The 22873-nt window shown below is 37.0% G+C and overlaps 5 protein-coding genes, 1 long non-coding RNA gene and 1 other non-coding gene across 9 annotated transcripts; 3 read left to right on the forward strand and 4 right to left on the reverse strand.

The window, feature by feature from the left end:
* The first annotated feature begins 273 nt into the window (after positions 1 to 273).
* On the forward strand, positions 274 to 2190 carry LOC106439391 (multiple organellar RNA editing factor 8, chloroplastic/mitochondrial). Its single transcript, XM_013880832.3, has 4 exons — positions 274 to 711; positions 794 to 891; positions 984 to 1049; positions 1285 to 2190. The coding sequence occupies exons 1-4, from the start codon at positions 317 to 319 to the stop codon at positions 1893 to 1895; spliced, it is 1170 nt and encodes a 389-aa protein (XP_013736286.1). The 5' UTR covers positions 274 to 316; the 3' UTR covers positions 1896 to 2190.
* Positions 2191 to 8570: 6380 nt separating this feature from the next.
* Positions 8571 to 10885, forward strand: LOC106439393 (transcription factor TCP4). Of its 2 annotated transcripts, none has more exons than XM_013880834.3 (3): positions 8571 to 8771; positions 8999 to 10406; positions 10493 to 10885. In XM_013880834.3, exon 2 carries the CDS (start codon positions 9157 to 9159, stop codon positions 10372 to 10374), a length of 1218 nt encoding a protein of 405 aa, XP_013736288.1. In that variant the 5' UTR covers positions 8571 to 8771; positions 8999 to 9156; the 3' UTR covers positions 10375 to 10406; positions 10493 to 10885. The 2 variants fall into 2 exon arrangements, with proteins under 2 accessions (XP_013736288.1, XP_013736287.1); XM_013880833.3 differs by having other exon boundaries at positions 8667 to 8925.
* A 1230-nt stretch (positions 10886 to 12115) lies between these two features.
* On the reverse strand, positions 12116 to 13534 carry BNAA03G33690D. The gene is made up of 2 exons (XM_013880835.3): positions 13328 to 13534; positions 12116 to 13047 (listed from the first exon to the last, which is right to left on the reverse strand). The coding sequence occupies exon 2, from the start codon at positions 13033 to 13035 to the stop codon at positions 12358 to 12360; it is 678 nt and encodes a 225-aa protein (XP_013736289.1). The 5' UTR covers positions 13036 to 13047; positions 13328 to 13534; the 3' UTR covers positions 12116 to 12357.
* Positions 13535 to 14988: 1454 nt separating this feature from the next.
* Positions 14989 to 17018, reverse strand: LOC125607008. Its single transcript, XR_007338245.1, has 2 exons — positions 15933 to 17018; positions 14989 to 15337 (listed from the first exon to the last, which is right to left on the reverse strand). It is a non-coding gene; the product is annotated as an uncharacterized LOC125607008 (long non-coding RNA).
* Positions 17019 to 17618: 600 nt separating this feature from the next.
* Positions 17619 to 17692, reverse strand: TRNAI-UAU. Its single transcript has one exon. It is a non-coding gene; the product is annotated as a tRNA-Ile (tRNA).
* A 1113-nt stretch (positions 17693 to 18805) lies between these two features.
* LOC106439396 (ras-related protein RABA1g) lies at positions 18806 to 19944 on the forward strand. The gene is made up of 2 exons (XM_013880838.3): positions 18806 to 19100; positions 19408 to 19944. Exons 1-2 carry the CDS (start codon positions 18880 to 18882, stop codon positions 19841 to 19843), a joined length of 657 nt encoding a protein of 218 aa, XP_013736292.1. The 5' UTR covers positions 18806 to 18879; the 3' UTR covers positions 19844 to 19944.
* Positions 19945 to 22238, reverse strand: LOC106439395 (leucine-rich repeat extensin-like protein 2). Of its 2 annotated transcripts, none has more exons than XM_013880837.3 (6): positions 22106 to 22238; positions 21188 to 21843; positions 20791 to 21101; positions 20610 to 20705; positions 20347 to 20508; positions 19945 to 20263 (listed from the first exon to the last, which is right to left on the reverse strand). In XM_013880837.3, the coding sequence occupies exons 2-6, from the start codon at positions 21813 to 21815 to the stop codon at positions 20114 to 20116; spliced, it is 1347 nt and encodes a 448-aa protein (XP_013736291.2). In that variant the 5' UTR covers positions 21816 to 21843; positions 22106 to 22238; the 3' UTR covers positions 19945 to 20113. The 2 variants fall into 2 exon arrangements, with proteins under 2 accessions (XP_013736291.2, XP_013736290.2); XM_013880836.3 differs by having other exon boundaries at positions 21182 to 21843.
* Positions 22239 to 22873: the final 635 nt, after the last annotated feature.

Genomic DNA, 22873 nt, shown 5'->3' on the forward strand with positions numbered 1-22873 from the left:
AAATCCAAACAATCACATATCATATTCCTACTATACCACAGATTAGCAACAACAGTAAAAACACACACAAATCAAATTAGATTGGAAAACTCACTAGTAATATTAGTAGTGGCAGTTTGTGTAACTGTCGTTAAAGTTAAGGGTCATTATGTTGAATCCGAAAAGATCAAGGGACTATGACCGAAGGGTTCGTAGATAACTAGTTTGGTATCGAAATACCGAAAGTACCCTCAAATGACCAGTTTCTGCTATTAAACCTTGGCAAAACCCTTGATTTAATTATCTTTTCCTTCCACCATTTTCCTTAGGGTTTCCCATGGCGACGCACACCATTTCTCGCTCCTTCCTTCGCCGTCCGGCGAAGTCTCTCTCCTCTCTGCTCACTCGATCCTTCGCCTCGTCACCTGCTCCTCTAGCCAAAACTCCGGCGTCTTCTCTCTCCACGCTCCGGTCCCGCCCCCTCGTCGCCGCCTTGTCCTCCGTCGCTCGCGGTGGATTTGTGTCTTTCAAAGGTCTTTCGACGCAGGCGACGTCGTCTTCCTTGAACGATCCGAATCCCAATTGGTCGAATAGGCCTCCCAAGGAGACGATTCTGCTCGATGGGTGTGATTTTGAGCATTGGCTTGTGGTTGTGGAGCCGCCTGAGGGAGATCTCACGAGGGATGAGATTATTGATGGGTATATCAAAACCCTTGCTCAGATTGTCGGAAGGTAAACCATTGATTCTTTTAGGAGATTTAGGGTTTTGAGCTAATTGAGAAATGAATCGTTTTTTTTTTTGAATGTGTTTCAGTGAAGAAGAAGCGAGGATGAAGATATACTCTGTTTCAACTCGGTGCTACTTTGCTTTTGGAGCTCTTGTGTCTGAAGATCTTTCTCACAAGCTCAAAGGTAGAGAGAATGTTGCATTCTTGAGGTTTTAGTTTTCGCCATTTTTGTGTGTTTAAAGCTGCTTTTCTAATTGAATTTTTGTAACTCTGTAGAGTTGCCAAAGGTGCGGTGGGTTCTTCCTGATTCTTACCTTGATGTGAGGAACAAGGACTATGGAGGTAAGCCTTAGTGTGTGTTCTGTGTTACAAACTGAGAATAAAAGAAGTTGCTTTGCTATTCCATTTGAATTGTACCTGAGGTGAAAGTATCTATTGGTTACTTGCTTCATGCCCTTGTATTGGACTCTCACATCGGACGACTTCTATTTGATAGTTAGTTTACATTTCTGCAAACAGTTTTGAAGTTGCTTTGTTGAAAGCTTGACTTTTTTTTGTTTCTAAAATTTGATTTCAGGGGAACCTTTCATTGATGGGAAGGCTGTTCCTTATGATCCCAAGTACCATGAGGAATGGATAAGGAACAATGCAAGAGCAAATGAAAGGAACAGGCGTAATGATCGTCCTCGCAACTTCGATAGAAGCAGAAACTTTGAGAGGAGAAGAGAGAACATGTCTGGAGGCCCTCCTCCCCAACGTACTCCCATGGGAGGCCCTCCTCCTCCACCTCACATGGGTGGCGCTGCTCCTCCTCCACCTCAAATGGGGCAGAACTACGGGGGACCACCACCACCGCAGAACAACATGGGAGGACAGAGGCCTCCACCAAACTATGGAGGAGCACCACCACAGAACAACATGCGAGGACAGAGGCCACCTGCAAGCTATGGAGGAGCACCACCGCCTAGCTACGGAGGAGGACCACCACCTAACTACGGAGGAGCACCACCGCCACCTAACTATGGAGGAGCAGTACCACCGCAGAACAGCATGGGAGGAGGTCCACCTAATGCAGGATGGTCAGGTAACAACAACTACCAGCAGCAGAGTGGTGGAATGCAGCAGCCACAGTACCAGAACAACTATCCACCGAACCGGGATGGCAGCGGGAACCCTTACCAGGGTTGAACCAGTCGTGGGTTTTCTTTTTAACCATGCATTCTAGATGATGTATAGGTCATCTGAGGAAGGGAAGGAGAGTGCAATAGCAAGACTTTAAAACTCCTTTTTGTCGTTTATCAGCCTGATATCATGTGAGAGAGAATAGCCTTGAGTGGCATGGTTAGAACGTTTGTTTATTTTTTCTAGTTTATATCCTAAATCGATCTTAAGAGTTTCTTAAGTGGTTCACATGTAGGCCATGTGTTGTTGGTTCATCCTCGTCTGATTGTGCTCCTAAATAAAAGTATGAATTTAGTGCGTGTTTGTTTGGCTCCTTTTGGGTCGAGTTAGTCTAACTTACGGTTCTCCAAACGTGTGTTTCTGGCTGCTTGTGGAGCTACATGAATGCTCAAAAAGGATATAGTGTCAACATATTACGACATGACCAATACATGCTCTGCAGAGCAATTGTCTTGTTTGAGCCTAGTTGAAATAATTGCAAGTGGAGGTTCCCTCGCTTTCTGCAATTCAAGTGATTATGTGATATGCTCAATTTGATCCTCTCGTTGTGTGGCTACGTTAATAAACCAGTCACATTGCCTCAGGTGTTAACCAAATCAAAATTATTAGCTATCCAAAGACTGAATTTGAACGAGAACAGAGTGTCTGATATGTACTACTACGGTGCCTTAGGCCCAAATCTATAAATCTCAGCCCAAAAATCTAAATTATAAGTTCATGCTTGCTTCCCTCTTATTATTATTTTTTTTCTATTTTTTTGTTTATTTTACATTTTTTTGTGTTCGAGTTATGATGAATACTGTTCTAACGCTATGTAGGCTAATATGACCTGCCTTGGAGATCTATCTTAACGTATACTACGATCTGCCTTGCAGTATTGATTTATTTACAAACAGTTGAAGAAAGTGTACTTGTTATTGGATCACGAGCTCTGTCTTTATGATTTTTCATTTTCATTACTTTGATGAAAATTTACATGTTTAAAGAAGTGAGAGCGAAAGGACATTATGTCCCTTCTCAATGTCTCACCTTTTCTTTTTCTTCTCCTTATTTTACACAGGTCTTTAAGTGGAAGAAAATTTCTTAGTAAAATAACTTTTGTAAAATTTAAGAATTTAAGAAACATATCTATAGGTTGATTAACTTTTCCATTAAAGATATATTCCAATGTGTTGTAACATTTTTTTTCTTGAACCATATAATCAGTGGTGTCTTTTTTTTTTGTCATCTTTTAGATTAATTGAAAGTTCCAACATACAAAGACTATTTACAACCAAGATAATCAGTGGTGTCTAGGACGAACTAATATATTTGAAATAATTAATATTGAAGGATAATCACAACAAGAAGGGAATAAGAGCAGTAGTAAATAAGTATAGACCCTTTGAAAGTGACAAATAATATCTCGAGCAAAACAAAATAATTATTCTGATAGCGAATTGACGAAAGTGTGCTAATTCGAAGCCAATAAAAATAGAAAATAGATGTAAATAAAAATTGAAAAAAATTATGTTTTTGACAATAAAGTAAACATGAAGACAAATGATTTTTATTAGAACTGATCCGAATGGTACTATCATCCACAACATCCGACAAGACGCACGTATTTGCCAGTCGAGGGTAAACCGTAATTTCGTTTGTAATCAAACGGTAAAGTAGGTGAAGTGTTAATTTTCAGTGGAGTCATTTGTCATCTGTAGCCACGTCATCATTATTCAGTCCTACGTGCCAATCCGACGTCACGTGTTTCTTTCTTTCTCTATCTTTATTTTCCTCCCACAACAAAGCTATAAGAACATCTTTATCCCATATACCTGTTTCTTATTTTTATTTTTTATTTTTTAATTTTTTATTCTGCCCACTTTGCATACGGTTTTTTCTAAAACCTAGATCCTCCACCGCTTTAGAAACGCTAAAAAAACGCGATAATCGTACTCTAAGTTTGAAGCTTAATTCAGTTCATTTTGGTTCAATAATTTGAAAAATATTGCTTAATGTTCTTACATTAGAAGATTTAGATTTCAAATTCTCTATTTAAAATTTAATTTTTGATCCTAAAAAGAACTATATTAACAATTATGTCAATTAATAGAGTAATAACTTACATGAAATTTTAGGATTTTCAGAGATTTTCATGAGTTGTTTATTTTGATATAGCTAAACGTAAATCCTCTTGATAATTATAAAATTATATATTTATGTAATATATTTTAATTTTTTTAATAATTCAATAAATCAGCATAAAAACACCATATGAATTGTTTGCTTTCACAGTTATGTTTATGTTCACTTTTTTAAGCAGTTAAAACAAATATAATTTCACTATTTATTTAAATTGTTACAATTTAACCCTGGTTCCCGCAAAAAAAAAAACGAGTCAAAAATGTAAATAAGCTTTAAATATACCAAGTACGACCAACGAAAGAAAACATTTTAAGAAAAAATGGTAGGTACTAGAGTGTACTGACTTCCAACGTGTTTACGACGTTTTACAATATCTTGAGTATATCATCGTTCCCAGTTTTGTAAACATGTTGTTTACAAATCTCTTGGAAATTGTTGTTCACATCTCCAATACCTTTTCGAAGTAAATAGTTGACCAAAAACTCTGTACGTAGTACTGGTTTGTTTGCTTATTTGACCATTGTCGAAAACATGATTCCAACTTGCATGGTTTCATTTTTAATTTATATTTACTGACGAGTCATTGACAGACCAAAAGAGAGCCATAAATTTCCGCTAAGCATATTCGTCTGTACATGTTACTAGCTTATTTCAATAAAATAGCTTTTAAATTAACGATAATGTTGCTTAAATTCTGCTTATCGATTTCTGCTAAAAATCAGGTACCTGAAAACATACCCTCTATTACTCTGATGCGGCCTGGAATAACTCTTTCAGACACAAATGGGGTAACAATATTCAGTGGATCAGCTGCTCGCACACTGATGCCCTCTATCATCTTCGAAGTGCTATACTATTATTACTTAACTAATTCATATTTCTGAACGCGAAAGCATAGCATTTTATTCTCTAAAATATAAAGGAGTATTTTCTCTAGATGGACGAAGATCTTCTTTAAAAAATAGTTTTGTCTCGTTGGCTAAAGCTTGAAGAATTCCTAACGGACCGGCGTATTACCCCGACGAGTGCCATTGCTGAAGCGCTGGCTTTAAAACCGGCTATGGAAGCTGCTGTGTCCTCTGGAGCTCAAGACTTGATCTGTTGCTCAGATTCTAAAAGTCTGATAAATTTGATCACAATAAACACTTATGTGATTGCTCTGCAGGGAATCTTCCATGACATAAGCGTGTTGAGTAGATCATTTGCTTCTATCTCTTTTAAATATGTACCTTCCAGATGTAATGAGACGGCTGATCGTCTAGCTAAGGAAGCTCTGTATGTGTTTGAACACTCTTCCTTAGAGTCTGTAAACGATGAAACCGCCTTTTAAGATTAGAAATGAATTTCGTCAAAAAAAAAAAATTAGAAACGAAAGAACGGATGGTTTGACCAGAAAAAAGAAGGTTATCATGGTTTGACATCCTATAAAATGATCTTCGACTGATGTACATGAAAAAAACAGTTTACAGTTACTCAGTTGATGTCTCGACATGCTTTTAAGTGTCTGATAATAATAATCTGTCATTGACTTTGTAACGATCCGTTTTTGACGATATGATTGCATCATTTGTATATCTGCACAAAATCCACAGTAGAATTAACAGGGATCAATTCATTACATTTATAAAAAAATTATCGACTCATTACATATATTTTCAGGGTTCAGGTATATATATTTTATATAAGAAAATTACATTATAAATTAAATAAAGTCTTGAACATGTACACATGGAGGAATATGCCGATCGAAGACATGACTATAATTATTGACTTAGAGTGAGACCATGATTCTATTGGAAGGAAGGACTCGCAAGTTTGTACATTAAGATTGAAACTGTCTAAGTTTGCGTGAGGTAATATTCCGTAAGCACATCTACTTTGCTTTGTATCGCATTCTGCTTCTCCTTCGCATTTGATTAATGGTTAGGCATCCTCTTGTATCTGTGATAACATCTGATTATTTGGTTGGACACTCGACTAAAGATAAGTTTTTTCTATGTTAGGTTGTTTGATGTTATATTTGAATTGATCTTAGACGTCTATCGAACATCCAACTAATAATGTAAACTAATAAACAAAAGATAGTGGTCAATTAATTTATCAAAATATCAAACTAAATCTTATCAATAATCATAGAAACGTAGATTGATATTTATGTGAAAATGGATCAATACATACTACTTGCCTAGGTTGCCATCTTCAGAGATGGTTTGCGGATCAACCTGCCCCCACCCGCTGGAAATCGAATCTTTTTTTATTCAAAAATCCGATCCCCAAAACTCATAAAAAAAATTTATACCAGCGTGTAACCCATTGGACCCACAGAAAATGTTAATTATAATAAAAATAATTATTTTTATTATATATTAATTATTATTATTTAAAAAAATTATAATTAAAAAAAAAATTTAAAAAATTTAGAGTTAGCAGAATCACAACTTATATATTTGGTGTATTCACATCCATCCCGCTTAAAGTATTTTTTAACCGTATCTAAAATTCCAAATTTAAATATATCCTACATCCATTCTATGGCGGATCAAACAGGGTGGAATCTACGGATTTCGCTTAAAATTCCCAGCTCTAGCCATATTTATGGCAGGAAATTTTTTAACGATGCTGAGGCATACCTTCTGCTACTGAATTATGTAAAATATTTTTTATGGCGTTATTGAATAATTCATTTCAGTTAGTACCTATATTGACGTTATTGTGCATAATAGTTAATATTTTACATAAACTCCTATAATAAAATAATGATTATACTTATTCTATTTTGTTATGCTGCGATTTGTGACTGTAATTCCAAGTTGGAAAGCTACTTTCGTTTAATTAATTTCATAAGCAACCGTGGGATGACATATATTATTAACCTTTTCTCTATAAAATAAGTACCTAACTAATATCAAGTATATTATTTGTTTTTATCAATTATTTAATGTGTTCGTATTAGGTTTCTGAATCAACCGATTATATAATGCTAATACTATGTCACTTTCAGAATTATTATCCCATTAAAGTAGGTGTGTTTGATAGTACACATTGTTTATGTATATACAGATGCAATAGTTAAAACCAACAAATTATGCTGTATAATATTTGTTTCCAACTATACAATAGTATAATTTAAGAATTTGATATATGATAAGATGCGTCAAGCTTTTATTTTTGCTTTTAAAATATAACTTATTGGTGTTACAAAAAAAAAATAACTTATTGAAAACCTTGGAAACTATGTTAGCTTTCCGTACGTGTGTGTTATAAAAATGTGTGAACAATAATAAGGTTTTTCTGTTCTTTGTTATTAACCATTTGGATATATTTTTGTGTTAAATACTACTATTCTAACCACAATATATTACATATGTGAATTAGTTATGCGAGTTGTGTAGTCAGTTGGTTGGGATTGAAGGAGCATTATGGAGTCCCACCAATTATTTTCCAACTTGTAAAATTCTCTAAAGATTTGAAGTATCTCCGTTGAAGCTTAAATTGTCTTTTACTCTCTTTTATTAATTAATCTATTTCGTACCTCATTCTCATAATACAAAATTTTATATGAATTTGGTGTTATATGCATGATATGGTTAAAACAATTATTCGCACAAGTCAAGTTGGAAATACATTATTGGATTGTTTTGTATACTTTTCTAGTTTTAAGCGAAGCAATAAGAATTTATAGAATATAAAACACTATTAAATAAAAAGCTCAAACATGAAAATTGTTATTCCAAGCATATAGATTAAGTATGAAGGGCGTTATTAGTTGTGCTATATTAGTATATTGTATCCTTGTGTGTCAAGTTCGACTTTCCGAATAAAATCTGCTTTAGTTAACTATTGAGATTCTTGCAACAAAAGGTGAAGAAGTGGAGCATCAACAAGAACTTTATATATTTCCACAATATGGGTCAACCCTTAAAGAGAAAACGGAGATGCACGAAAGCTTGAATTGAACCTTGACCCAGCCAACACCATATGTTTTTAGGGTACTTATTCATTTGTTGAATCTCGGAACTGGAAAATAAAGTTATTCTTTCCAGTAATTTCAACTCTAATAATCAAATATACGACTATGATGCGCTCATAATATACAGTTTTGCATTTTGTTTCTCCTTTTTAATTTTATTTGGTATTATGGAATGGATATGATTTGTTATATATATTTATATATATATATATATTTATATATTTATAGACTAATATTTTGTAATATATTTTTATGTTATAATTAAGACAAATCTTTGATAGTTTATGTAAATAAAACGGTATGTTCTCTGATTTTAAAATGAATATTATTTTAGCTTCTCATATATTTTAAAGTAAAATAAAATGATATAAAAAGTAAATTAAAGTTGATTAAATAAAAATAATATGTTCTCTTTTTTAAGTTTACAGTTTATTATTATTAAATAATAAAATACATATATTTTTTTAAAAAAATAAACGGAATAGATAATTTATCTTAATTAAAAATCAGAAGAAGAAATTAATAAATTTTGGGAAATAATTAAACTTTGATTACCCCCAAAAAAAAAGCAATCAAAAATGAAAGAAAAGAAGAAAAAAAAAGAACATTGAATGTCAGAAGAGATGAGATGAGAGAGAGAGATGTTGAATGAGAGCAAAAACACTGTCATATTACCAGTTGCGTCATCATCAACCCACAACACACTCTCCTCTCTTATTTTTACATCTCCTTCCTTTCACCATCTCTTTATATTTTCCCGAGAAATAAATCGAAAAAGCTTTCTCTAGGTATTTTTCTTGATTTGTCTATTACACATCTCTCTCTCTTTTTTTTTGAGGAAATCTATTACACAACTCTCCCCTCTCTTGCATCGCTTGCTTTCATCTGTTTGGTCTCCTTCTTACTTTTTCTAGTAAAGTACAGAGAGAGATTCCGACATGGGTTAGTCTGCTGTTTTTTTTTCTGATAATTAAATCCTCTTCTTATTTAACTTTAGCTGTCTCTTTTTTTTTAGGGTTAGGGTTTTGAGGTAAGAGAGAGAGAGAGGCAAGTATGCGTGAGTTACATCCTTTTTGAGTGACCCTGGATTCTCCACCGCCTAACGACCGCCGTCGCCGCCGCCGCCTCGACGAAGAAGACGACGCCGAGCTTCCTCAATATGCTCCTCAACCAATGGCAGAAGACGACGAAGCTCACCGCTTCCTCCACCCTCCAGCACCGCCGTCTTCTTCTTCAATGAGACGCCGCGCTACGTCGGAGGCGGCGAACGGCGGCTGCGGCGAGATAGTCGAGGTGCAAGGAGGTCACATTGTGCGGTCCACGGGAAGGAAAGACCGGCACAGCAAAGTCTGCACGGCGAAAGGGCCACGTGACCGGCGCGTGAGGCTATCGGCTCACACGGCGATTCAGTTCTACGACGTTCAAGACCGGCTTGGGTTCGACCGGCCGAGCAAAGCCGTTGACTGGCTTATCAAAAAAGCGAAGACTTCCATCGACGAGCTCGCTCAGCTTCCGCCGTGGGATCCGGCGGATGCGATTCGCAACGCCGCCGCGAACGCTAAACCGAGAAGAACCGCCGCGAAAGCTCGAGTTTCTCCATCTCCTCCGCCGCAGCAGCTTCAGTTCAGCGGCGGAACGGCCGTGGGATTCGCCGGAGCAACGGAACGTCGGAGTAATGATAATAACCAGTCGAGCTTTCTTCCGCCGTCGATGGACTCAGATTCGATTGCTGACACTATAAAGTCGTTTTTCCCGGTGGTTGGCTCCACGGCGGAGGCTCCGCCGCATCAGCTTATGCACAACTACCATCATCATCATCCGCCGGATTTGCTTTCAAGAACCAATAGTCAAAACCAAGATCTCCGTCTCTCGCTGCAACCGTTCCCGGATGGTCCACCATCGCTTCTCCACCACCACTCCGTAGCCGAGCCTGTTCTGTTCTACGGACAGAGCAATCCGCTAGGGTATGACACGTCGACGGGTGGCTGGGAGCAACAGTCAATTCAGAGACTGGTGGCTTGGAACAGCGGCGGAGCAAACGATACAGGAAACGGAGGAGGAGGAGGAGGGTTTCTGTTTGCTCCTCCTCCTAATCATCCTACTTCAACGACGTCGTTTCAGCCAGTACTTGGCCAAAGCCAGCTTTATTCTCAGAGGGGTCCCCTTCAGTCCAGTTACAGTCCCATGATCCGTGCTTGGTTTGATCCTACTCACCACCATCATCAATCCATCTCCACTGACGATCTCAACCACCACCACCACCATATGCCTCCGCCAATTGCTTCAGGTGAGTTCTCTTCCGGTTTTCGGGTACCAGCACGGTTTCAGGGTCAAGAAGAGGAGCAGCACGACGGTCTAAACAACAAACCGTCCTCTGCTTCTCGCCATTGATAACAATCCAAACCAACATCCTCTGATTCCAGGTTTATCCCAAGTTCTGTCTTTTTATTACATCAAGTTCAGTTCTTTTTCAGTTCTTGTCCGGTTAACTCTTTAAACCATTTTGCAGGGCTTGTCAAGCTTCTATTAACATTGAAAGCTTGGCTTAGATTGTTCTGAACAGGGAAGACGTTCTCTCGGTTTGTGTAATTCAATGGCTTGAAAAAGGCAAGGAAAGGATGAAGCACCATTTCAGGTTCTTCCAATGTCCTGACCTTGCCAATTGTAATTTTCTTCCTTTTTTTATCAGTTAGACAATGTTCTGTAACTCAATTATGGTTAGATTCTGATTCTAATGCTCCTTCTTGTTGTGTTGTGTCTGGAAACCTTTTTGTTGTGTTTTGTACCATTATCATCCTCTTGTTACTGCAATAGCAAGGTACTTGAGAAATTGCAGTTCCTTCTTGTTGTGTGTAACTCCATCCATGAATATGCTTTAATAAAGTCTTGTACTTTCTCTTTATTTTCATATGGATTTGCTGCTTTCTCAGCTAAGAAACTGTAAAAAAACTTAACTTAGACAGGTAAAAATGCTCTGTTCAAGCTAAATAGATCAGTATTGTTAAACAACATGTGAGCCTGGGTTCATTGTTATATATCTCACTCAGTCCTTTTGGCCCCAATGATAAAAAGTTAGTCATTTTCCATGAACAGTAAGATTTGAATTGTTGCTTTATCTGGAACATCAGTGAGATTTAGCCAGTTCCCTTAAATTAGAAGTGAAAACTTTCCTCACAAGAGTAAAAAATAAAGAGATTTGTTTTCTGTCTGATGTCATTAATAGTTCCTTCTTACCTACTTTAGTGGTAGGAGAAGATCCACCAAACTTGAATGTGATGTTGTCTTCTTTAATGAGTAAAAGAATGGGGACATGAGATAGGTATAGAAAGCCACCCATGTTTGTCTAAATGCAGTAAGTTGATCTAAACTACACAATCTTCTCTATCATTCATCCTTTTTTTTGTGAACAACATCTCTATCATTCATACTTATTAGACAAATAATTCTTGGGTTAAATGTTTATTGTACAATTCATATAACAGAGGAGAATTATTAGCATATTTAAATATACCCTTTAAAAGAAAAGCAAACACCTTTTCATGTGATGTAATGAAGACATCACCAGCCATACCAAATGAGAGGTGTTGAGATATCATAAAGTACATTCTACCAAAAGATATAAAGGCCGAATCTTTATGTTAAGGTCTCATGGCTCAAAAAGTTTATTCCCTCTTCTTCTTCTATTTTTTTTCTTGTTTGTCAACTGATAATATCATCAAATAAGTTTGTTGTATAACGCAGTTAGATAGATATAGTACAGACTATCTTGTTATGAGTCTTATGACCAAGTAAAACGTTTCTCACTAAACCTCAAAATATCTCATGGGTTTGAGAGGGATGTTAAGGAAGAAGATAAAGATGGAACCAAAACTGTAAAAGAGCCGTCACTCTAAGCTGGTCCCCCCCTCTCTATGTTCTCTTGTAAGATCTCAATGCCTTCTTTTTTTCTTGAAAAGATCTACCGATAAAAGTCACAGCCTTTTCAACCCTCTCTTCACCTCTTCACTTTTCCACATAAATAATTGCAAATCTAATAATTTGAAAGAAGTAAAGATGCACATTGACAACACAAAAGGTGATCACTTTTCTTCTAGGAGATCTCTATGACAACTTCTAGATTAGGGATCCAATGTAATAAGAACTTCACAATAAACTGAATAAATGTGTAACGCAAAACTGTGTCTCAACAACATGTGAAGCATGTAACATAACATACAAAAACATGTGCAATCACATCAATCTATTTTGATATGAAGTAACAAACACATTGTCTAATGTTAGACAACATATATGAACATAATACATTGAAACGTTTTCTCTGGCCAAATAACAAATTAAAGAATGTTCTTTTGAATGAAAAAAAAAATACAAAACTCAATCTATGAAACCGGTTCTTCTGAAAACAGCGTTCCTCACCTGCCTGAGATCTCTCCCTTTAAGTGTTCTCCCCGCTCCTTCAAGCACAGAGCAAGACAGCAACGAAGACTGCGCCAAAGACCGAGCTACAATCTCATGAGGCGGAAGCCTTTCCCCTTCATCTTCCTCCTCCTCCTCATCCACCACCGCATCAGTCAGCTTGAACTCCTTCTTGTGACGACTCCTCATCGCCAACGGCACTTGAAGAGGAGCTGACTGAGGATACCTCCCTCCACCACCTAAAGAAGCTGTGAACGGAACCCTCTCTTGAGGCGGTTTAGGAGCTGAGGGGATGATACGAGCGGAAGACGAAGAGGACGTTGAAGAAGCTGTGGAGGAGACCGAAGTGGAGAGAACAGCTGCAGGCTTGTGGTGGAAGACATGGTTTAAGTAACTGTTCCCTGAAGGCTCGGGAAGAGCCGCGAGGATACCAGAAGCTTCCACGTTTTTTAAACCGCTTTTGGTTCTTTGAAGCTGGCGGGCAGGTGGGTGCTGAGCAGGAGAAGAGGATGGAGAGTGTTTGGGCGCGTGAGTTATGTCTATTGAGAAGATGTCGTCTTCGTTGAGCTCACCGTCTGCTGAAGCTGGAGCTGGAGAAGACGATGAGGGGATATCGATTCGTGCGGTTTTGTTCATTTTTGTTGAGATCTGTGAATCAGATTAAACATAAAGATTAGATTTTTACAATAAAGTTTCGATTTTTATGTTTCTGGGTACAAAGAAAGAAGGTTCCTTTTTCAATCAAACGTTCAAAGCGAGTTGCTTGGAGAAACCGTGGCGTTCACGTAAACAAGAAAGCTAGGTTATTTTCTATAGAAAGCTTTGAACCGTATGAAAGTGCAGCTAACACGAGGATGGATCGATTAATTTAAGCAATTATTATGCAAGAAGGGAGATCAAGAACCAAAAAGGAGGATTGAGATATTACCTTAACTGTGGGAAGGAGAACAGAAACGGCAGCTAATTAGATGCACGGCCAGCTAGCGATCTGAATCTTTAGGTACAGAGAGAGAGAGATGGCAGAAGGAGAGAGAGAGAGATGGCAGACAAGAAGACCTGAGAGATTCCTAGAATTTGGCATTGGTATAGTAAACGTCGCCGTTCATAATGTTGAAGAAGGCCAGTAGAGTAAGCCCAATAGAGAGAGAGCCCAAATAGACTAATTTATAAGCAAAACAAAATTTGTAGTAAAGTGTGTGTACAACTCACCAATCTTTGGGGAAATTAAAAACAAACACAAATCTTAGATGTAAACATAAACTCGTGGAAGGCCCTTGATCAAATGCTTTGACTAAGATCCAATGTCTCTACAGCTATGGAATTTAAATCCAAAGAATATGATCCTCGGTTGCATTAGAGATAGCTTAAAGAAGACTTAAAAGGATCTTCAGTATAGTATAGGGAATAAAACTATCATGGATCTTCTTAAGACAGATCAATGTAGGATAATTGTGCAAGTATGACTCAATGTAATATATGATTAGATTTGCAAGTAATTTTATCATAATTTTGTATTTTGTAATAAAATAATTACTTGTTAAAAATGTAAAAAAAAATGGGAAAATTGCTAAAATGGAACAAAAAAAATAGTATGGTTGTCCCTATGGTATAAATCTATTTTTGTCCATTTTTTGTCCTTTTTACCCTTTTCATTTCTTAAACTTAATGAAATAAATAGTTTTATGAATCAAAAAAAATTATAAAAAATAGAAACAATTGATAAAACACCCATATTCACAATTTGGTATATTTTTTTGTTGAAAAACTTGAAAAATTAAAATATTAAATTACGTTCTACTAAAGTAGATTTCGACTTCTACGGAAAATGAGATAGTAGAAATTGAATTCCAGATTAAACAAGTACATCTACTTTTTTTAGAATGAACAATCTACTTTTTCTTAATCTTCTAAATATGTAAAATGCGAATTCTACTCATTGTAAAGTTAGCTACTTTTTCGTTGAATGCAATTTCTACTTTTACAAGGTATTCTGTAATAGTAGGAATGCGAAATCTAAAAACTACTCAAACGGCTATATAAAGTAGAATCTGCTTATGAGTTTTTTGTCTTGGTTCTACGCTTGTAGAGAGCGCCTTCTACGGATAAGAAAATCTGATTTTGACGAAAATTATGGAAATTTCAGTTAAGAAAATATTCTAACTCTCTAAAACATGAGAAACTCGATTTACCTTGTCAAAAATATCAAAAAATCGATTCTAACTTTTTGTCTTCATTAAACCATGATTTTTTCATAGTTTTTTTTTGAAAATCACAAACTCTTGTTTTATGATGCATATCAGGCACAAATAGATCAAAAGTGTATTAGTTTTTCTTGTGACTTTTACAAGCTCTTCTTCTATGAGCAAAGAGGCTTCTCTTTTTGCTTCCATTGGATAACTCTTTTATGATCTCTCTGTATTTGCGAAACAGTTGTTTGGTTCTAGACTGCATCTCTGTCCTTAAAATGATTCTTGTTGAAACTACTACGAACCAATAATCAATGTGTTTGCTAGTTTCTTTTTAGGTGTTGATTGAGATGTTTTCAACTTTGATGATCAAATAAAAGAGCCTTCTTCGTTGGTGCTAAAATGTGGAAGCGAGAAATGGAATAGCTACAATTGAACTTATATTATCCATAATACAATTGTGGGAAAAAAACAGTCTCACGACAAAGTGATGCGCATCATCAAGAAGCTTCCAGACATCAAGCTGACCAGCCATGCTATTATTCTCTTCCGCAATATTCTCCATACTACTGTATTTTTGTATGATCAGTTTCCTATACCAACGCCGCGATCGTACAGAGCAACAGATCATCCGTGGGAAGTGCTAGCTGCCTGATTCTTCTCCACGGCTACTTCCCAACTCCAGCTCTAATAGCATCTTGATCAGCCCACATCACTTCCAAAGATAAAGCATCTGTTCAAAAATCATCTCCCTGCTAACCATAACAAGAACCAACTCAATTCCTTTGGCATAAAACATTAAAAGGTTATGAGGGAAGCACTTGATTGTACGAGATAAGCTTCTATTTTTCCAGTGTTATGTGTGTAACTGAGATCAAGAGAAAATTTTGACGTTTTGAGAAACCAAAATAATGAGTTTCTTCCATTCAATATTTAGTACAAGCATAATCAAAGCGATACGTACCCAGTATCCTATGTTTTCTAACACCTATATACTGTATAATTTATGCAGACATCATCCTTAAAATATTGCGATATTACTACATGAAGAAAAAAAGAACAACATATTAAACAAAGAGCACAAACAAAAATAATTAGGAATCAACATCACTTCTTCACAAAACGTGCAGAAACTTGAATAAACTGAAAGAAATACCATAGCCAAACCAATAATCCATTAAAGGACAGTACTTAGTTCAAGCTTCAAGTACACAAAATACTAAAAACTATGTTGTCTGCAATAAGCCGATAACTAAAGGACTGGTTGCTAAAACCAGATGCGAGATAAGCAGCAGGCCCGACTCAAATAACGAAAGAGAAATAGGAAGAAGAAAGTTTTAACTTTACCTCACGGCTAGCGATGTCGGAGAAAGAGAGAGACGGAGAGAACAAGATGAAGGGCTTCCGCCGGAAGAGAGAGTATATTTCACCAATCATCTAGAGAAGCTCTGAAATTGCTTTCTTGTTCGTGGAGCGAGAGAAGTGGAGTAAGACGAAGGGGAGAGATTCGATCAAACCCACGGTGGAAAGCTCGATTTCATCGGTTGGTAGACTCGCCGTTGATTTCACCGGAGAAGACACAGAATCTCCTTCTTGTTCGTCTAGATAGAGAGAGAGAGAGAGAGAGAGAGAGAGAGAGAGAGAGAGAGAGAGAGAGAGAGAGAGAGAGAGAGAGAGAGAGAGAGAGAGAGAGAGAGAGAGAGGCGGAGAAACAAACAGTTAGGTTACGGGTTTTTGAGCCTTTTTCTTTTATTTTTATTTTAATTTATTTTGTCTTTCTAAAACGTTTGTTTATTTTTTATTAGACTTTTTAAAATTCATTTTAACTTTTAAATTGTGTTTAATTTTATTAACCCAAGGTTAATTTTGGGATTATGAAAAATATTATACCATAGAAACAACTTAATGATGATTTTATACCAAAGGGACAACAGTACTAAATTTTTGTTCCGTTTTGGCAATTTTTCCAAAAAAAATAGACTATTTATTTCTTTATTTCATAACCCTAATCAAAATCATCAGGAACCAATTTTTTATTTTGTTGAATTTTGCAGCTTCTTTGCTGTTTGGCAAAACTGGTTTAGTAGTAGTCTTCCTTGTGATCACATTTTGTATATGGTTTACTCGGTTTAGTTACTTGACAGGGAGCTGCTACTCTCCCTAGGTCGAGCGGATGTCCCCTTTCTTTGCAACTCCATCCTCAGTTAAGTTAAAGGAAGCTTGACCTAGATAATGTGAAGCATTAGCTCTCCACTGCAAAACACAAATTTACTTGAGCCACAAGTTATCTAACATACAAACCAATTAATGTAAATGAATCTTCAGTTTTCCATTAACCTGATGAAAGAAAGCATAAGCCATTGCTCGTTCACATCTCACGGTAGCTTATTCTCTATGTTGTATCCTTGCGAGAATCTCCTCCGTTTGTTTCAGTCAAACCCTCCACACCATTCAATCGAAGTTTGGTTCCTCATGTATGAGTTAAATCTCTTTGCGCTCTTCAAGTTGCATAGTTTTTTTTTTCTCGCCAGTACATACACAAGAAATGCTATAATCAGTTTCAAAATTGTAGAGAATAACAAACCATGTATGCTCAAAAAGCCTTCTAAGTGCGTGTAGCAGCGATTTCTACGGTATTCGATCGGTTTGACACTGTTTAACATTGCAAAAGCTACCTAAAAGTGAATTCACTAATATGGGAGAATGAAAATAAAGTGAAACAGAGTTTACTAACGTTGCCTTTCATATGATTTGTTATTGTTTTGTTTCTTTTAAGTAGATCAGAGAGCGGAGAAATCATTCAGATTCCATAAAAAAAAAGATTATGAGTATAGAGCTTAGAGATTCATAACAACAAAAAGGTTTTGATTGGAGAAGATAATGTTAATAATAGAGTTAACTAGATTATATGAAATAGATTTTTAATGTGTGGTCTAATCTATCTTTTTAGGCACAAAAATGTTTTTTTGTCATAGGCACAAGAATGTTAGTTTTAAATAAATGGAGAGCATCAAAATTAAAAAATATAAAAAATTTCCCCGGCGGGGCTCGAACCCGCGACCTTCGGCTCATAAGACCAACGCTCTAACCAACTGAGCTACGGGGAATGACTGATAGCTTTGTTCAATTTATTTATATGTTTAATTAATGCTATTATTACTCGTTTAATGGGTTAGACTTTGAAACAAAGGTTGAAAGAGAATTTATCAAAACAATCCTCTGAGTGTCTTTTGACATCCATCTTTGAACTCCCAAGATTCCATCTATGTATCACCATCTGGGCAAAACAACACAATGCCATGTAACAAATTTGTATAGTCTCAAAATGTATTAAATAAAACAGAACAATTAGTTTATGGTCAGTTTACATGCATGATTAGTCAGCATAGTGAATCAGTTTGGTTAACCAGTAGTTGTACTAAACATGAACTTTTGCATAGTATATATGGGTTGTGTATCATATATGAGAAATCAAATTCTAAATTATAACAAAATAGTACTAATGTTGATAGAATAACATAATTCTAGAGAGAAGAAATGATTTATACATAGAAAGCTTTGAATAATCAATTGTAAATAATTGATTTCCATCGATTTTTTCTCCGTCTTTCATTAATTTCCAGATCGTACCAAATTATGTTTATCGTTAAACCGGGCTACCGTATGTGTTCAGCTTTACACACTTACACATAAATCTATAAAGGATGTATTACATAGATAGATAGTGATTAGATCTTTTAAAAACAAATTGACACTTCACGTAGAGTGATAGTGAGCAGATCTTTTAAAACAAATTGACACTTCACGTAGAGTGATAGTGAGTAGTCACGGTTGTCTCTTGTGTTAGGCGCAGATGATATAAATCAAAGATAGTGAGAGGTAAATTAAAATCTATACACACACGGCACACTACCTCTCGTGATTCCTCGATAGCTTTTAAGAGCATGATTAACTCCAGTTTCTTAAGTGGAATTCTTAGCTTTGGCTAAAAGACGTGCTTAGCTTTTCTTAGATTTTAACTAAGAAAAACTAAGAACCATTTATTTAAGCGATATAATAATTGTCTTTTAGCTGAAAAGTCTAAAAACAATGTCAAATCATGAGTTAAAAACATCGGTTAAGAGACCGAAGTTAATATGCTCTAACAATAAATGAAAATTTAAAATATCCGACCCGAATCCGATCCGTCAACAGTCCGTAGGGCCCAAAATTTAAATCTCTCTCACTCTCTCTTCATGTGCGTCTCTTCCCCTTTCGTACCAGAAAAATCTCCGATCGAAGAAACCTCTTCACAATGGCGGCGTACAGAGCTGACGACGATTACGATTTCCTCTACAAGGTGGTCCTGATCGGAGACTCCGGCGTCGGCAAATCCAACCTCCTCTCTCGCTTTACCCGCAACGAGTTCAGCCTCGAGTCCAAATCCACGATCGGCGTCGAGTTCGCCACCAGAAGCATCCGCGTCGACGAAAAAGTCGTCAAGGCTCAGATTTGGGACACCGCAGGTCAAGAAAGGTACAAGGAACGCTCATGAATCTCAAGAAACTCGATTCTTTGATTTTTTTTTCATTTTTTCTCAATTCTTGATTTTGATTTGATTTGAGGAATCTGAACCGAAACCAAAACTGATTCTTGATTATGTGCAGAGGTTAATAAAAACACATTTTTATGTTATAACTGTTATTAAAAAATTATAAAATAAAATTACATTTTCAAATTGTTGAATCTGAACGTTCAAGAACTCAATTCTTGATTTTCTTGATTTTGCGCAGAGTTTTTCAAGAACTCAATTCTTGATTTTCTTGTTTTTTTTCTTTTAAAGGTACCGAGCGATCACGAGCGCGTACTACCGAGGAGCCGTAGGAGCGTTCCTTGTCTACGACGTTACACGGCGCGTGACGTTCGAGAACGTCGAGAGGTGGCTCAAGGAGCTCAGAGACCACACCGACGCCAACATCGTCTGTATGCTCGTCGGCAACAAGGCTGACTTGCGTCACCTACGAGCCGTTTCCACCGAAGACGCAACGGCCTTTGCCGAGAGAGAGAGCACGTTCTTCATGGAGACGTCAGCGCTCGAAGCTTTGAACGTTGAGGACGCTTTCACTCAAGTGCTTTCTCAGATATACCGCGTGGCGAGCAAGAAGGCGTTGGATGTTGGTGGAGACGATCATGCTGCGTTGCCTAAAGGGCAGAGTATTAACGTTGGGGGTAAGGATGATGTCTCTGAGGTCAAGAAAGTTGGATGCTGCTCAAGTTGATGTGTTTCTTGTAATGTTTTGAATCTATTTTTTTCACGTTATCATATTCAACAATCTATGAACAAAGAAGGTAAAATAAAAAACTTCAGGGGCCAACCAAAGAAAGCATGTACAGTTTTTTTTATAGTCACTAAAGCCAATCTTAGCTATAGATTGTAACACAAGCTAAGTGCATTTTTTTACAGAACTTGGGGCTTTGAAACTTGCCTTGACTCTGTTTCTCTTATAATAATAAAAAAAAAACAAAAACCATATAAGTTATTATAACCTTTATCGTTCCTTGTTCTTGTCCATGACCAGTGCCTCTGATTTACAGATTGGGCAGACGTTCTTGATGACCAACCACTTCTCCAAGCATGCTGGATGGTACTCGTGCTTGCAGTCCAGCGTTGCGATCTTATCTCGGTTCTTGTAGGTTTCCTGTCAATAAATAAAAACGAGATGTTAACCACTAAGATTAACGTTTGCATAAGCTTGGAGGATGTGTAGTCTTGGGCTTTTACCTGGCATATGGTGCAAGAATCTGTTTCTAGATCGGTAGATGGAGCTTCTTCCAGGTTGATTCTGGTGGATATGTAGGTTCTTCTTTTCACAAGATCTTTAACGGTTTCTTCTGATAAGCCAGTCTTCACTGTTCCAATATGGTCGCTCAAATCAAGAAGCTCCTGCGCCATCACAGTTTAGAATGTTAATAGTTAATTCATTCCTTAAATATCTAATATGGTGAAAGATTTAGCCATGTGGTAGAGAGTAACGGTGGACTCACCTCATATGACATGTCCTCTATGTCCAAGCGCATGTCCTGATGATCATCAACCTCATCATCGTCGAAGAACTCTCCTTCCACGAAAAATGCATCTTCCTAAACATATTAACATTAAAAAAAAAGAGTTAATCTATAAGAGCAAAACACTCTTGAGCAAACTGACACTAGAAGAGGGTATTACATAAGCGGGGAATGCTCTAAGGTGAGGAGGCAGTCCATAGTGTCTAAGACTCGCTGCAGGAGAAAAACCATCTCGAGGATGTTGCCGGTTAATCCTCAGCCCAGTTGATTGAACCGGCCCCACGTTTCTGTACGGAGCATCATGAATAGTCATGGGAACAGTGTATGAGGTTGACGTCATGCGAGGAGGGTATAAGGTGGGAGGAGGAGGAGGAGGTGCCGGATGATGGCTAAAGTAGTTAGGAGTAGGGTACGCAAATGGTACATCGTTTCTGCTACTAGATGCTTCATGGAACCTCGGAGCAGCATTACCTAAGAGAGATCAATCAAGAATAAGATTTATAAGAACTTGCATAAAGATAAGTTTATGTGCTTAGAATAAAAAATATTACCATTACCATGCATAAAAGGTATAGAGGGTGGTTGGAGCCAATACGAAGAGGATGATGATCCATCAGACGTGTTGTTGTCATTAACATGTTGGTCATACCAGATTGGGGCAGGAGGTGGAAAAGGATAGTTTCCTTGAGAGTAAGGAGGATCCATTGTGACTGCTCCTAGTCTGCTCCTCACACTTCGCTGATCCATTGGTTGTGGGTAAGCATTAGTAGCATAGTGTGGGAATGCCAAAGGCGCTGTCTCCGGAGGTGGTGCTGGTTCAGTAAGATACTGATAGTTTCCAGGTATAATAACTTCGTCGCTCTTTCTCTTGTATCCATGGCCCATAAAATGTGGATTACTCTCATGACTTCCAGGAGCTAAGGGATGAGCATGAAGAGGCTCGTAAGGGAGGTAGAGATTTGGTGGGGTTGACATGGTAGGACCAAGATTGGAAGCACGTTGATGATGATGGTGATGATGATGATGATGAGGAGGGGGAGGAGGAGGATACTGTGGAAGACCGTTAAGCATAGAGTTGTTGTCATAAGGCTCTTGCAAGAAAGTAGGAACAGGGTTCATGTGTGGGGTGTCTGGATGAGAATGCTGCTCCATGTCGAAGCTAGTCACTATATGTCTTTGTCTCATAATGCTAGTTAGTTGCAGAAACAGCCTCCTGATATATTAAATTGTAGAAAAGATAAGAACCGGTTACAGCTAAATAAAACAAGGTACCAGATTAACAAACCTAGACGAACTAATCAGATTATGCCCTAATTCCGACAAACCCCAGAACAATGCAATTCTTTAACAGGTCGTGTAATAAGATAGATAAATATTATTTTATTTTTCCGGGAACAAACGTCAATATAATTGAAATCAAAAGCTCTAGAATCCGATTATTGTGATGATGATGATGATGATGAGAGATAAGTTACCTGATTATCGAAGGAGAGAGATCAAAGGACGAGAGGAGAGGATGGAGAAGGAAGACGGTGGGGGAAGGTTTTTATTCTCTCCTCAGTTTCTTCTTCCCTTTTTTTTATTTATTCTCTTAATGTTTATCTTACCATTTTATAATTAATTAATTACTTCTATTTGGCTTGTTTTCATTGGTTCCTTGAGATTTCTCACAGCAAATGCTTTTTTTAAAGGCTAATTAATAATCATTGATATCCTAATTATGAGAACGACGTCGTTTTGCTTTCAATACATAAATGAACACAATCTTTTGGATTTGTCTAAGATGGCCTTTGTCTTGTACCAAAGGCTTTGTAAGCGAAGCACCAAACTTCGCAGTTTATATCTTACAGTATCTTCAATCTATTGCAACTTATCATTGGTCATTGCTTTTGTAGAATTTTTGCAAACTATGCATAACATATCTAAAAAGTTGAGAAATATTTGAATGCTCAAACAATTAAAATAAGTGTCTTATGATGTAGTCGAACGTTACTTATCACAAGAGCAAAAAAAAAAAGAAGCGAAACCAGGTCTGATTATTTTTATTTTCGTGAGAAAAATCGTGACGGGAAGACAATTGAAATGAATCCGAGGCAAGTAAAGACATGATGCGAATATACTAGGGAGGTGCCTCCCATGTGCTTCTTTTGGTTGAACCACCATCGCACCTAATCATTTCAGTTTCTGTTTATGCTGTTAACAAAAAAACATTATAAAAATGCATCCATATCTTGTCCTGCCTT

This window comes from Brassica napus, chromosome A3 (genome assembly GCF_020379485.1).
Source record: "Brassica napus cultivar Da-Ae chromosome A3, Da-Ae, whole genome shotgun sequence".
Taxonomy (NCBI): Eukaryota; Viridiplantae; Streptophyta; class Magnoliopsida; order Brassicales; family Brassicaceae; genus Brassica; species Brassica napus.